Source organism: Quercus suber, unplaced genomic scaffold, assembly GCF_002906115.3.
Source record: "Quercus suber isolate HL8 unplaced genomic scaffold, Cork oak 2.0 scaffold_947, whole genome shotgun sequence".
NCBI lineage: Eukaryota > Viridiplantae > Streptophyta > Magnoliopsida > Fagales > Fagaceae > Quercus > Quercus suber.
In genome coordinates, this window is record NW_027070367.1 from 63,083 (window position 1) to 78,575 (window position 15,493).

At 34.6% G+C, this 15,493-nt stretch overlaps 1 protein-coding gene across 4 annotated transcripts; it reads left to right on the top strand.

Moving 5' to 3' along the window:
• Positions 1–4,353: 4,353 nt before the first annotated feature.
• LOC112035560 (protein NARROW LEAF 1) lies at positions 4,354–13,854 on the top strand. 4 transcript variants are annotated; one of them, XM_065768482.1, is made up of 7 exons: positions 4,354–4,733; positions 5,849–5,881; positions 6,006–6,355; positions 8,343–8,486; positions 10,292–10,532; positions 11,488–11,988; positions 13,039–13,854. In XM_065768482.1, the coding sequence occupies exons 1-7, from the start codon at positions 4,673–4,675 to the stop codon at positions 13,491–13,493; spliced, it is 1,785 nt and encodes a 594-aa protein (XP_065624554.1). In that variant the 5' UTR covers positions 4,354–4,672; the 3' UTR covers positions 13,494–13,854. The 4 variants fall into 4 exon arrangements, with proteins under 4 accessions (XP_065624554.1, XP_023924151.1, XP_065624552.1 ...); XM_024068383.2 differs by having other exon boundaries at positions 4,355–4,733; positions 5,849–6,355; XM_065768480.1 differs by lacking the exon at positions 4,354–4,733 and adding an exon at positions 5,297–5,359 and having other exon boundaries at positions 5,849–6,355.
• The last annotated feature ends 1,639 nt before the right edge of the window (positions 13,855–15,493 follow it).

Consider the following 15,493-nt stretch of genomic DNA (forward strand, 5'->3'; position numbering starts at 1 on the left):
AAGAATACATGCAAGGGTTGTTGGCATTTTCTTACATATTATTATTTATTTTTTTTATAACTTCTTTAGTTCTTTACCTGTTCTTCAAAAAAAAAACTTCTTTAGTTCTTTACCTACAAGTAATTGAATTTATTGAATGTATTTGTTACTAAATTATCATTATCTATTGTGGGGGGAGAAAAACCCAGCCCAACTTATTGGGCCCGAGGCCCTGAATGAGGAACACTCTTCATCCGAGGAGATAAGGCCTTCAGTCGGAAGCCCACGCCAATGGGGGACGCCTGGGGATGAGCACGTATACCATCCGAGGAGATACTCATATGTCCGAGTAGTCATGCGTCCTCGGATCCGAAGAGGTTTGATCAAACACGAGTATGGGAGGTTCAAGTGATCTATTTGACAAGTGTCAAGAGGGAGAAGGACCTCGGACACACATAGAGATAACGACAACAGAGAAAAAGGGAAGGGTACCTCTGATAGAGGGGGATCGAAAAACAGGAGAGAGAAAGGGTACCTTAGATGGTTGTAGCTCCAGCAATTGTAACCCTTGATTATCAATGAACAACTTCTCTTCGGACAGAGTACTCATTAGTCCGAGAGCACATTAATTCAACTTCTCTCATTGGTGTTGCTGTTTAATACTGTAATTTTCATTATTTGCCTAGCCCTTTCGCCCACTCTCTACAAAATTTATTGTTTTGGGCTCAGAGGGTTCCAAATCCATACCTCCTTGGGCTTGGGCCGCAAAAACTGACCCTACATCTATTTCTTGATAAAAAGTTATCATGATCAAATGGGATGGAATAACGTCTTTTTATTTATTTATTTTTATAATCTAATGTTATAAAAAGTGTGTGATAGTAGATTTAAACCTAATCGCTGAACTAAAGCTTTTTTTTTTTTTTTTTGGTTTGGAGGTAAAAGCAATTTTAGGAGTTTTTTTATTGAGATATCTAGAGTTCAAATTGTCCCATTTCGTTGCAACTACCAAATTATCAACAACAACAACAAAAAGATACAAATCCAATAAGAATTTCCTTAACAAAAAACATTAATTAAATGTCTTACATTTTAGAACCCCAATTCACTATGGACGAATGAAAATTTAGGGGGTAAAACAATAGATGGATGCAGCCAAGAATGGAATGGAGTACTTTTTCTTTTTTTTTTTTGTCTCCTCCTTCTTCTTATTTTCTGGTTGGAGGGAAGGAAAAGGAAAAAGCACTAATTTCGTGTATAGGACAATACAAATCCATAGGATAAATTGTAGCTAGCCACTATTGGCAAATAAATCTCCAAGGGACCACATTAGTTATGAAGAGAGAAAAGAAACAAAACAAGACAATTATTATGAATATGAATATGCTTTTACCACCTCTTTTATTTTGCCGACGGTGGTAAATTTTTCTTGTATACATAAAGGGGCGGTAAAAGTAAAATAAATGTCCTTTTAGTTAAAAATTTGACAAGGAAAAAAGTGGTCGAACAGAACAGAGTTTATGAAAAAAAACCTCATGGGCTTGTAAAATTTTATATTTTGTGATGATTCATGGGATATATCCTATACCCGCCATAACTTTAAAACCAGACAGAGAATTGAAAAAGGAAAAGAAAATCTCAGGTTTTAGATCCAATTGTAGTTTAACCAGTGATTGAAATGTTTTAATTAATAATTATTTCACAGTAAATATAATTAATTTTAATAAATTTATAATAATAACGAATATAATATTTTCTGAAAATATATATTAAAAAATAACTAAAAATTTGCAAGCTGTTTTATTATCTTTACAAAACCAATAATCCTTCAAAAAGGTAATTAAAGGTTCCAAATTTCATGACATAACATCACATTTTGATTAGTGCTCTTATACTCGACCACACGCTCTAATTGAAATAGATTGAAATTTATTGATCAAACACCAGATTTATCTAATAACAAATTTCACATTAAGATCTCCACAAAATTCATTATTTAATTAATTTATGCCAAAGATCTATACCTAAATGTTATTAACAACTTTCTAAATTAGTTTTGGACCCTTCATTTCTTCTCCCAAAAAAAAAAAACGTTTTGGACCCTTCATAAAGTTTTTTTTTTTTGTTTTTGTTTTTTAAGGTAGGTGTAGATTATACATTCAAAGCTATCATTATTATGCTTTTTTTTTTTTTTAGAGAGAGTTTAGCATCCACTCTTGATGATAGGTTTTTACCATTTGATCAACACACTAATTGATTTTTGGTGTAAACGAGGATTGAATCTCAGATCTCTTATTCAACCATCAGAGACTTTATCAGTTAAGCTAACTCCACCAAAGTCATCATTACTAATTGAAACCTCCCTGCACATTTCCAATCTTTGTTTTCATTATTATACTATGCTTTAAATTTCACAATATCAACCAAATATATAATACAATAGAACACAATGCTTGCATATTTATAATCAAAATGGTGCAAATACTCTCTCTCTCTCTCTCTCTCTCCCATTTTATTATTGAATAATAAAAAAATAATCAAAACGAACCGTCCAATTCTAATTATTCCTTTTTTTTTTAATGAATTTTCATCTGTTTTTTTATACAAGTAGACCGATATAGATGCCTGTTCGATCATGATTGAACGGCCGGTATGGTTTGGTTTTTAATACAACAATGCTGTCAGCATGCATCCAAATTAAGTGTTACCATCTTGGGGCAACCTTATATGATTGTAGGAGCCAATTTGTAATTTCCTTGTTGAATTTATAGAATGCCAAGGTGAGTGCTCTTGCAAATATCACCGTTCTTTTTCTAAAAAGGCCAGATTGTGGTGGAACCCATGTATGGGTACACCTATCCAATAATTGCATTTGTTGAATTTGTCACAAGCATGACATTGAGTTGGATACTTTTTTCAATTCTCTCTCTCTCTCTCTCTCTCTCTCTCTAAACCAAAGTTGAGCTGCAATTTATAATTTTGAAGTGGAAACTACAAATATAGAGATGATGAAAAGTAAGCAACACTAAGGATTCATTCTCTTCCAACAAGAAAGTGTCCTAAGCCATGATCTTTTTGGCATTCTAAGTGATACATTTAATATCATTGATATAGAAGCAGGGTTTGGTTTAAGGATCTATAGTTGTGTCTTTTTGTCAAACAAAATCAAGAAAAAGATATCATGACACAAGCTAGACCAGAGTGATTAAATTTAAGTACTCCACAAACAAGAATATCATTAATCTTCTCATGTTCATATATTTTGTAGAATGAATTGGTTGATTTTAAAATTTTAACTCACTAATTAACATATCAAAGTGCATCACTAATGAATATCATGGATTATAGTACCATATTTTAGTACAAGCATTATATACATTATTTGCTCACTAGGATTTTAATATGAGTATAGCGATCATAATTTGATGATTGAAAAGATTGGATGAAGATAATGTCAGGGACAAGATTAAGATAATGTAAGGGGATAAAATGTGACACTTGGAGAGAGAAAGAGAGAGAGAGATTCTTCTAGAAAGACATTTTTTCTTAGACAAGTTCTACTATTAAGATAGCATCTGTAAAGGAAAATAATGTAACTTTGGAAGTATTACAAAATAAGTATAAGTTGTTGTGATTAGAGTAATATTACGTTCATCTAAATCTACCATTAACATAATTTTTATTATGCAAAAATCACAACAAATTATATAAATAGTCGAAAAACAAAAATTGTCTCCAACATTAACCCTTGAATGGAAAGAGAGAGAGGGTCTAAAATATCACAATTGAGATAAAACCCATTAACACTTAATGAAATTTAAAGATATGATCATTTGAGGGGCTGAGGTCACTTCTCCAATCTTTCGAACTCAACTTTTAATTACAACCTCAAAACATCAGACGGAAAACAAAAGCACCATAGAGATAGAATAGAACCAAACAAAAGCATCAAATGGAAAACAAAAGAACATAGAATAGTACCAAACAAAAGCAAGGATCACATTTCTACTATACCTGAATATTATTGAGAAGGAGGAGTAAAATTTAAATGTGTAAGAACAAAAGAGTACAAACCCTCTTGATCCATCACCCAATCCCAATAGGTGGAAATTGAATTATTTGGGATGAAGGGTGTGCTACTTTTAGGGAGCAAATGTGGATGGGCCCTTTCCTCCCCACCATAAATAAATATCAATGGGATCCAATCCAAGGAACTATACAATTTTTTCTCCATTAAAATTTAAAATCCTCACACCACTAACTAGGAATTGTCTTGATCCATATGATATGATATGAAAGGCAAAAGGAAAAGATAAATGACAACAACATCAAAAAGAAAAAAAAAGAAAAGAAAAAAGTGTGAATAAATATATAACCCTTTATTACAATAGTTGTATTTTTATTTTTATATAAAAATAGCAGATACTTTGGTGGATAGTTTTGTAACCTTTATTTGCTTCTCTCGCTCTCTCTAATATAAAGGCCACCTCTTTCTAAGATTAAAAAAGAAAAAGAAAAAAAGACCATCTCTTTCTACTGCATATATAGTTAATAACTTAATAGCTCTTCACACTCTGTCACTTTGCAGGTACACGATAGCAATAATCTCTTTGCAGTGTGATCACTAGTGGTTGTGTACTGCCAGCTTGATCTGATAGATGATGGGTGTGGTGGGCAATTGGTACTATTGGGTATGAAAATATTGAAGAGCTTTTGCTTTGAGTCCTCCATCGCAGCTCCACCATTGCTGATCGGTGAGTTCAATCTGAGTGCCTTCAAGTTTCAATTTTTTTTCATATATTCTATCTGGGTTTGTGGCTAAAAGCCTTCAAGTTTCAATTTTTTTTTTTTTTTTTTTTGCTTCTGGGTTTACTCTCTCTTCACTCATTATACACAGTATTGGATTTGGACCCTTTAATTTTGCCGACTATCTATTTCAAGAAATGGTCATCTGGGTTTTCATTCCTCTTTTGAATACTGTCTCCCTCTTTAGCTTTATGGCCACCTCACTTGTCCCTTTGTTTCACTTTTCTATTTCTGCATGAAAAGGTGAACTTTTGCCTATCCGGGTTAGCATTAGTGTTTGTAAAAATTGCCATTTTTTTCTTGCGGGTTCACTTGTCAGTTACTGTTTGACAAATAGTCTTTCATTTGAGAGCATTGAAGACAGTAGAGGACTAGAGGTGCTAAATATTTTGGTCTTTTTTTTTTTTTTTCTTTGGTGTACGTGCTCAAATATTATTGGCCTCCTGCTTTAAGTTTGTGGAAAATTGACATATTGACTATTTGACTTCCACCACTTGTATTAGTATTATCCCTGAGAGAAGAGCTTAGAGAGCAATAGAGCAAAAAGTTTCTTTTTGGTAGGAAGGAAGAACTTGTAGGTCCTCTGATAGTCTAACTTACTCTTACATTTTACATTAAGATTAAGTTTTTATTTGTTTTGCCAATTTTATTAGGCTATATTGATTAAATGGAATTTTTATAATTCACCTGTAGTTGTAGTTTGCTTTATGTTTTGTTACTTTAGTGTGTCATAATCATGTTTCTTTTGCTGTATTTATAAGCTATTATTGGTTGCTATATGTGAAGTTTTCAAAAGTATACTCTAATAGATTTCGATTCCTAAATTATAAATTTGAGCCTTGTGGTTTCATGGAGTTCTATGTTTTGTTAATTTAGTGTGATATAATCATGAATCTTACCTATCTATGTCTATATAATCTATTTGTTGGTATAAGTGGAGAGTTCAAAAGTAACCTCTAATAGACTTGATTCCTAAATTTTAAATTTGAGCCTTGTAGTTTTCTGGAGTTCCATGACTATGAATTTGGATTTTTCTAAGAGACATCGAATCTATATTATGCAGGAGAGCTGAAAGATGGACAGGACCCGATTGGATGTAAGATTTCATCACTCAGGATCAACACAATCAGAGGAATCAGCTTTAGATTTGGAAAGGAATTACTGCAATCATTCTAATTTTCCTTTGTCATGTCCATCACCCCTTCAACCTTTTGCCTCAGGTGGTCAGCACTCTGAGAGCAATGCTGCCTACTTCTCATGGCCTACTTCAAGTCGATTAAATGATGCGGCAGAGGATCGGGCAAACTACTTTGGAAACCTTCAAAAGGGGGTGCTGCCTGAAACTCTGGGGCGGTTGCCAACAGGGCAGCAAGCTACTACCTTACTTGAGCTGATGACCATTAGGGCGTTTCATAGCAAGATCTTGCGTCGGTTTAGTCTTGGTACAGCAATTGGGTTTCGAATTCGAAAGGGCATGCTCACAGATATTCCAGCTATTCTTGTCTTTGTTGCCCGTAAAGTTCACAGGAAATGGCTCACCCACATCCAGTGTCTACCGGCTGCCCTTGAGGTGGGGAAATTTGTTACTTCTGGTTTGCCTTGGGTTTCACATGTCTTGTAATGATCTCACTATACATTTGCTGAGAATTTATTTTTGATACATAATAATTACTTTTTTAATATGAGGAGAATGCCCAAGTACAAGTGAACTATATAAGTGCATATCATAAAAAATAACAATCTAAAATTTAAAAGATTTATAAATTCTGATAGATATTATAGATAGGCACTACCTTAAACAGTCTCCCAGTTATACAAAGATCTCAAGAATAAAGATTTAATTGAAATTAGGTTAAAACTCAACCCATTTGATAGTCTGGCTGTTCTTTTTCCTCCATATTATTTGCATAGTACATGGTGCAATTGAATTCCAAATCATATTATTCACATGATGACCATGTTTACCATTTCAGCATGCAAGCAAATCCACAACCGATCTTGACTTCACCCATTTAACTCCAAAGAGATAGAATACAAATGACCACAACTCTCTAGCCACCAAATAGTAGAGTAAAAGGTGATTACCTAAATTATTACTACTAGCCTTACACAAAAAGAGTCAACCCACTATTGTTATTCCTCACTTACAAAGGTTATCCTTTGTTAAAATTCTTCCCATGCAGTTGACCAACTTACACCCCTTTATGCTCTTCTATAGAAATCCAGTAGCACCATGCACTTTCAAAGATATGTTTAATCTTTCCCATATTAGAATATATATTATCATAAATATTAGAATATATAGTACCATAAATATGTAGACCATGTTTTTTTAATCACATAGACTACTATGCTTTTAGGGTTAACCATACAAAACATAATGTATTCTTTACCTACTCTATATTGGATTCATGGTAACATATAATTCATAATGGTAAAGATGTATCCATTTGGGTGGACATAGGCCATTAGACCGAGCCATATTAATTATCTTTCTTTCGCTGTCTATCTCTCTCACTCTTCATCTTTTTATTTTCATCTTATGATTTTAACATGGTATCAGAGCCATGTTCTAGTGTAGTTCCCCAAAGGCTGCCAACTCACTCGTGTTCCTCACCACTACACTTGTCCTCCGACCACAGTAGTCTTCTTTTGGCCTCCATCTATCATTGATGGTCGTCATTCGTTACTATCTTGCACATTCCAGTTCACGTCATGCCTGATTTACTCCATATTCTATCCAATCATTTATGGTCATGTTTTAATTCACGAGCTTACATTACAAACTCAATGAGTCTTCAAGCTTCCACCTTGGGTTTGAGAGGGGGGAGGGTATTAGAATATTACCATAAATATGCAGACGATGGCAATTGTGGTTTTGTAATACCACAAGCTACTGTGGTTTTAGAATTACCATTCTAAGCCTAATGTATTCCAATGTAACCCTACATCTGATCATTGTAACATATAATTCAAAATTATAACGATGCAGTTGTTTGGGGTTATGGATGTAGCTGTTAGGCTAAACCATGTTAATTCTCTCTCTCTCTCTCTCTCTCTCTCTCTCTCTCTCTCTCTCTCTCCCCTTTTATTTTCTCATTTCTATTTTAATATATGTTTGTTGAGGATTATTTATGATCTTTTTAATCCTAGGTATTAGATTGTGTTAGAATCATGGTTAAATGATTAAATTCACCATTTTCTAATAGCTCAAGCTTTTGGGATAATCGGTAATTTATCATGGTAATTTATTAGATTGGTTACCACATCAATTACAATTCTGGTCCAACTAACAATTTTTTTTTAATTAAATTCTGTAGACATGATTGAAAGATAAAAAATACTTGAGGGGTTGAAAAATGTTAAAAGTATGACCTTTGACAGATTCCCAGCTTTCTGAAAATGAAACTGGATATCCAATATTTAAATGTGTTGAAATTTAAGGAAATTTAATTTATCGAAAAAAAAAATTTGTTGAAATTTAAAATCTATTATGATCTTGACCGATCTCTTATTTTTTACTTGGGAAGTTGAAGTTCCTTTTAATTTTGGGGCAGGGGCCTGGAGGTGTATGGTGTGATGTGGATGTTGTGGAATTCTCCTATTTTGGTGCACCTGCTCCAACTCCCAAAGAACAATTATATACAGAGCTCATAGATGGCTTGACAGGAAGTGATCCATGCATTGGTTCTGGCTCCCAGGTAATTTTTTTCTCTTTAACCAAACTCCCATTTCATGTGCTTGTTAAATTTCAGGGAAATCACTTGTTCACAGAACATAATGGAAGCAACTCTACCCAGTTTTGGAGAATTCTTGAATATACCATGACAGAGCATTGATCAATCTTTGCTGCATGGAAGTAGGAGTTTTTAAGAATTATTCTATAAATCTATATAATGTTGATCAAAATATCTACTAAAAATATATATATATATATATATATAGATCAAAACCTCTTATCACTAGTATTGTTTATCACTCGTTGTAATATTTCTTCAGTAAATCATGACAATATTAATTGAACTGGTAATAATACTTATAATTTTACATTTCAACCTTTGTTGTGATAACCAATGGTAGGCTCTATAGTCTTTTCAGTGAAAACTCTATTAATAATAGGACGTTTTAACCATGAAATTTTATATAAAGAAAGTATATATTGAAAGCATTTAGATAGCGTATCACCTTTTTCCAATGAAACATCTGTTTAAAATTTAACTATGAATGTTTGTTTAGAAAAAATAAAATTTAAAGCACTTTGATAGTGGAGGAAACTTATTTATCACTTTTTATAATTTACCAATGAAAAGTGGGCCATCTGTGACTCATGAAGAAAGCTATATCTACTCTTTTCTACCATTTGTAATGGTTGATTCTGAAAAGCTGCAAGAAAGATCTGGTAAGCCACCAGTAAGCGTTGTGATCTGACATCTATTTTGTGTGTGTGGGGCCTGATTTCTGGATCTGGGATTAATGAATGCGAAATGATCGCTAATCTAAGTTTTATTTCAACTTCTTTGTCATCTGTGATTGGTTAAAGCTAAATATCTTGACACCTTTGGTTCTAATCTGAAAAAGTGAAGTACTTAGTTTTGTATCAATATATACACATTTGTAATCATCAAAATTAGATGACAGATTTGGGACCACCTTTGAGTGGGATGATGTCAACTGCTCACATGAAATGATGGGGAGATCTCAACAGCTAGCTTTTCATATTTGTTTTCTTCTCTTTATATTGGTATAGTATTTTTTTTCTTAGATAAGTTGGCTCACAAAAAGGTTCTTTGTGAATTGCTTTATGTCATTGTAGCCTTTGGTGCAACAGCATTTGATCGAATACAGTCTGGCTTTTGGCTTTCTTACCTGGTGAATAATTGCACGGCCAATAGTTTGTGCCAAGATAAACTCTGCTGATGGTTTAGTGCAGATTGTCTGTGTGATTAGAAAAACATTTATATGTTTTTAGGGAATTTTAGAAGACGTGAATTATATATTTTCCCTAATATGCTGAGACAACTTCTAGGGAGGACAAATTCTTGGTGAACAAGTAATCTTAGAAATGAGGAAAAAAAGAGAAAGAAAGTTGAGAGACATGTTTTTCAATGCTATCTTTGTATTCATGGTGTATGCTAGCAAGTCATTTACGAACTTAGCTGTCCATCAAAGGTTATGATTCTTATGAAATAGGATTGATGGCAGCTTATTTTCGGTTATGTGTTTCCTTTTAGCTGGTAAACTGTATTGCGTAGTATTTGTAAAGCATCTTATCCTTGTCTTGGGGATTCAACCATATTTTATTAGCTTGTTAATTAATCATTATGCTTGGCCAAACTTTTTCAACAGCATTTCTTAAATGGTGAAAAACATTTGCAATGTTTTTGTTAGGTTGTTTACTATCTTTCATTTCCTGAATCTCAATTTTCTAACACATTTTTTACACACTAGTAGCTGGTGTCTTCACTTCTGCTCATGAAATTACCTAATTGCTTTTTTGCTTATATAGGTGGCAAGCCAAGGTACATATGGAACCTTGGGCGCTATTGTAAAAAGCCGAACAGGAAATAGACAGGTTGGTTTTCTCACAAATCGGCATGTGGCAGTTGATTTGGACTACCCAAATCAGAAAATGTTTCATCCGTTGCCACCCAACCTTGGACCTGGGGTATATCTTGGTGCTGTGGAGAGGGCAACATCATTTATCACAGATGATCTTTGGTATGGCATCTTTGCTGGAACAAATCCAGGTAATGTAGTTCCAAATTGCAGTTATCGTTAATGAATTACCTGGATTATTGGCAAAAACTTATAAGCTTGTTGTGAATTTATGAATCATATTGTAGAATCATGCTTCTGTGAAGTCCAGAAAGTTGCTATCTTGCTGTCTAAAAAAATAGTTGGGATCTTTTTAAAGACTGATCATTTAGTGGGTTCCATGGGGATACTGTCATGCAATATTTATAACTTAATCTTATGTGCTTTGTATTATGGGTATTACCTGTAGACCAGGCTGTTCTTTGGATCAAAATCCAACCAAAATGACAATCTCAACCTTAAACTTAGTCTTAATCAAAATGCACATTGTTCCCCTGCACCCTTGAACTGAAGCACTCCTAGCTCAACAGGTGAAGCTGTTTTGTAAAAATCAGTCATGTGCACTGTAAATCAGCCCAAACCAAACTAGGTTGTGCCTGTTTACACTGGTCTGAACATTGTGTGCCCATCTAACCTTTTGATTAGTTGATTGTTGCTAATTTCCAAATTGTAGATTTTTAATGACAGTGCTTGTAAATGCTTATTTAGGGGTGTAAAGTTATTGAGGCAGGAAATACTTTTTGACAAATTTATTGAAACAGACTAGGGTAAGTTTATTGAATATTTTTTGTTATGTATTGCAATATGAGGGAGAAGGCTCATTTTAGCATTGCCTGCAGAAATCTATTTAGTATTTAATCCTCTTTCTTGAGGATCTTTTGGCTTTGTGCTGGTTTAAACTATGAAGCTTATGTTTAAATCTGGTAGTATCGTTGATTAGTTTGGATGTCTTCCCATTGGATCAATCCCTTATATATTTGTATATCTTACTAAAGCAATATTATTGATGATTTCACAATTGTCTGTATAACTTCACATATGTGATAATGGGTTTCTCATTGTGTTCTGACCCCCACATATACCCATTACGATTTGGTGCCCATGCAGAAACATTTGTACGAGCTGATGGTGCCTTCATTGCTTTTACGGAAAATTTTAACATGCACAACGTGACTACAACTGTAAAAGGTGTGGGTCAGATAGGTGATGTCAACAGCATAGATTTGCAGTCTCCCATTAACAGTCTCATTGGAAGGCAAGTGGTCAAAGTTGGAAGAAGTTCTGGGTTGACTACTGGGACCATAACAGCCTATGCCCTAGAGTACAATGATGAGAAAGGGATTTGTTTCTTCACTGATTTTCTTGTTGTTGGTGAGAATCAGCAGACCTTTGACCTTGAAGGTGATAGTGGAAGCCTCATTCTCCTAACTGGTCAGAATGGGGAGAAGCCACGACCTGTCGGGATTATTTGGGGAGGGACGGCTAATCGAGGTCGGCTGAAACTAAAAGTTGGACAACCTCCAGAAAATTGGACCAGTGGAGTTGATCTTGGACGCCTTCTTGACCTCCTTGAACTTGATCTCATCACAACCAGTGAAGGGCTTCAAGGTTTGTGCTTCTGAATCAACATTATTTTTCCCATTGGTTACTTCTGTGGCCCATTTTGTATAGTATGCAGTTGCATTCTTGTCATATCACAAAAAAGCAAGACATTATGGTAATATAGATATCATTTTTTGCCTCAAGGACTTAAATTGCTGTTGACACTCAAACTTAACTGTCAAACTTGGCTTTAATTTTAATTTGGTCCTAGGAATTGAAAGGGTAGAAGTGGGTTTATTGCCCAACGGTACTTCGTTTAATGATAAGGTTGGAGGCAATTTATAATGGGTGTGGTGTTTAGGGGATTAAGGCGTCAAGTATGTTATTAGCCTTTGACTATATCATGTGTTCATGCCCACAGTTATGCAAAATTCTTTACATTATTACAAATGTAGACAATATAGAGAAAAGAAAATTATAGTGGGAGCGAATTAGGGAGTCTTCAGAGAGAGAGGCTGAAAGTTTCATACCATCTGATTTGGTGTGATATTGCAAAAGTATTTAGTCTGTGTTTATTCTTGGAATTTTTTTTATCTTTGTTCAAGATTTTCCAGAAACACACCCAAAAAAAAAAAAAAAAAAAAAAAAGTGTGTTACTTTCACTTTTCCATTCTTTCAGTTGGAGTTAAATGTTTGGAATTTGGATTAACATCATTTTTAGCACAAGTCTTTCCAACTTCTTTCATCCAAGAGATTGCTGTGGAAAAGTAGCCTCCACATGTTATTTTTGAAGAGCATGTCCCTTGGCTTATACTGGACCAAGCAATGGGTTTAAATTTCTTATGTAATTGTGAAACCCTTGTTAATAGGTATATACATAGATGACATGCTCTCACAGTTTCCTAAGTATGCTCATTTTAGGTTTGATGATGAAGAATTTAAGATACAATAGTGTCGAGTCTCATTGTTTGGTTTTAAGCAAGCTGAGGACATGCATTCAGAAATTTGTGGGGTGACTCCTCTGGAGAAAGGGTGGAAGTTGGTCATAGCAAAATATCTTTGGCATGTTTATCACTGGCTCACAATACCTTCTCTACTGTTTTTTGGGTAATATAGCTGCAGTGCAAGAGCAGATGAATGTTTCAGCAGCGGGAAATGATTCTACAGTTGGGGAGTCATCTCCAGCTGAGAGGGTGCCATTAAAAGATAAATTTGAAGAGAATTTTGAGCCACTTGGTTTGAAGGTCCAGCACGTTGTTCAAGTTGAAGGCGAGTCCTGTCAGGGCCGTAATCCACCATTCATCCACGCCGAGTTTCATATAGAAAATGGGATTGACAAAACTCCAAATGTAGAACACCAGTTCATTCCAAGTTTTGCTGCCAGATCTCCAGTTCATCAAAGCAATCCAGAGAAACTTGCAGAATCTAAAAGTCTCTCAGCATTGAGGAATGGCTCTGATGAAGAGGTTTTTGTTTCTTTGCAGTTAGGTGAGCCGGAATCAAAGAGAAGAAAGTACTCCAATTCTACATTTAACATCGAAGAACAAATGAAGCAAGGACAAGAAAATTGACTCGGCTTACTTGGAGGGACATAATTGTTCCTCAATTTTGGCTTCATGTTGCTAGGCCTTAAAATTTCAAATTGCAAGTATCTTTAAGTGTCAAATTACTACAAAAATATCAGGTTCCTGCTTCCTCTCAGATCAAATACATTCTTTTTAGCATGTTTTGGTCTAGGTTACAACTATAGGTTACATATGTGGGTCATACGTAGAGAAATGTGTAGGTGGTACTTGTGTTTAATTTTTCTTTCATATCATTTGGTTAAGTCATTGTACCATAAGCCCTCCTGAAGTGGGAGTATGAAGATACTGGCAGTTAAGAATGTAAAATGTTATTTTTAGCGAGTCACCTTGGTTACTTAGCACCAAATAGATGTCTCTCTTTTCTTCTTTTTCTTTTTTTCTTTTTTAAGTAAAGCATTGTGTATATGTATTTCTACTGTACTATTAAATGAAGCAAACTCTTATAATAATCCTTGAATGTTGTAACTTATAACCTTTAATTGAACGTCTCAAAAGGTGGTTTTTTTTTTTTTTCCCTTGTGGAAAACTGAGCCTCTTCCAAAAGTAAAATGTTTCTTGTGGCAATGCTCACTTGAGTATGCCAAACCTTTGTTGAGGGACGAATTGGTTGGACTGGCTTAGACTCAATTGCTGCAACTCCAGCTGCTATGGAGCCTCTGAGATTGCCTGGAGTATTATCTTCCCCTTAGGAATATGGAGCCTGTGGTTGCAAAGAAACCAAGTGGTTTTCAATGTGGTTAGTCCCCATGGTGATTTGAAATCAGATGTCCTGGCTAAAGCAGCATAATATGTTTACGTAGGAGTCAACTCTCGCTTCTCTCCTACCCGCTCTATCATTCAAATCAAATGGCTGCATCCCCCCCCTGAATTGGGTGAAGCTAAACTCAGATGGCCTTCCTTGGGTAATCCTGGTCAGGCTGGAGGTGGTGGGCTTATTAGAGATTCTAATGGAGTTTGGATTAGAGGGTATGCTAGAGCTATTGGGATTATAACAAGTGTAGCAGTTAAGCTATGGGCGTCAAGCGACGGAATTAATCTGTCTTTCCCTAAATCTCCTAACTGTTGAAGTTGAGTTAGATGTCAAGCTGGTAGTCGATCTTCTCAGAAAAGCAAATGAACCTTCAAACGAATGATACCATTTCGGCAGACTGCAACGGAGGGCTGAAGCATATTCCTATGATTAAAATCCAACACTACTATAGGGAAGCCAACAAATGTGCGGATGCTTTTGCACAACGTGGGGTTAATCTTACTAAAGAGTTTGTCATTTTTGTGGAACCTCCTGCTGATGTTATGTTTTTGCTTAATTTAGAGATTACTAGAGTGATGGTTAATCACTCTGTGCCTTCCGTTTCTTTTGCTTGTCTAGCTTTTGTAATTTTTCTTCAGATTACCAAAAAAAAAAAAAAAAAAGTGTACAATCACTGTAAAGTTGAGGGTTCAAGATGGGCATGGATAAGTGATTCTTTGTTGAAATGATCACTTTTTGTCCTAATTTTTATTATTTCATCTTCGGCATGCCAAGGAGCTGCTTTTTACAAATGTGGGGTGTCAAAAACTTCTCTAATATTCTTTGTTTCACTACAGAACTCTTCAACAGAGAGGACGGCTTGATGCATTTGGGGGCCTAAGGCGAAAATTGATTATCTTGTTTTATATATAAAATTACTATTAATCAACATGAATTGCATAGAATTTTTTTTTTTTTAAATAGTTTATAAACACAAAAAAATTTGACAAAACTTTTTACATTTATTGATGTGGCAGATTGATAGTAGTCATTAAAAGCATGATGTCAGTGGTGAATCTAGTTGAAAACTAGTAAAAGTTTGCTAACTTGACTATTGTGAAAAATGTTGTGAATTTTTTTATAAATTGCTTTCTTCCTGTTCTTTTTTCTTTTAGAAATGCAACATTTAGAATATTTTTTATGACAAATCTTAGGTGTTAAGTTGCTTCTTGTTTTCTAGTTGAACCTACCACTA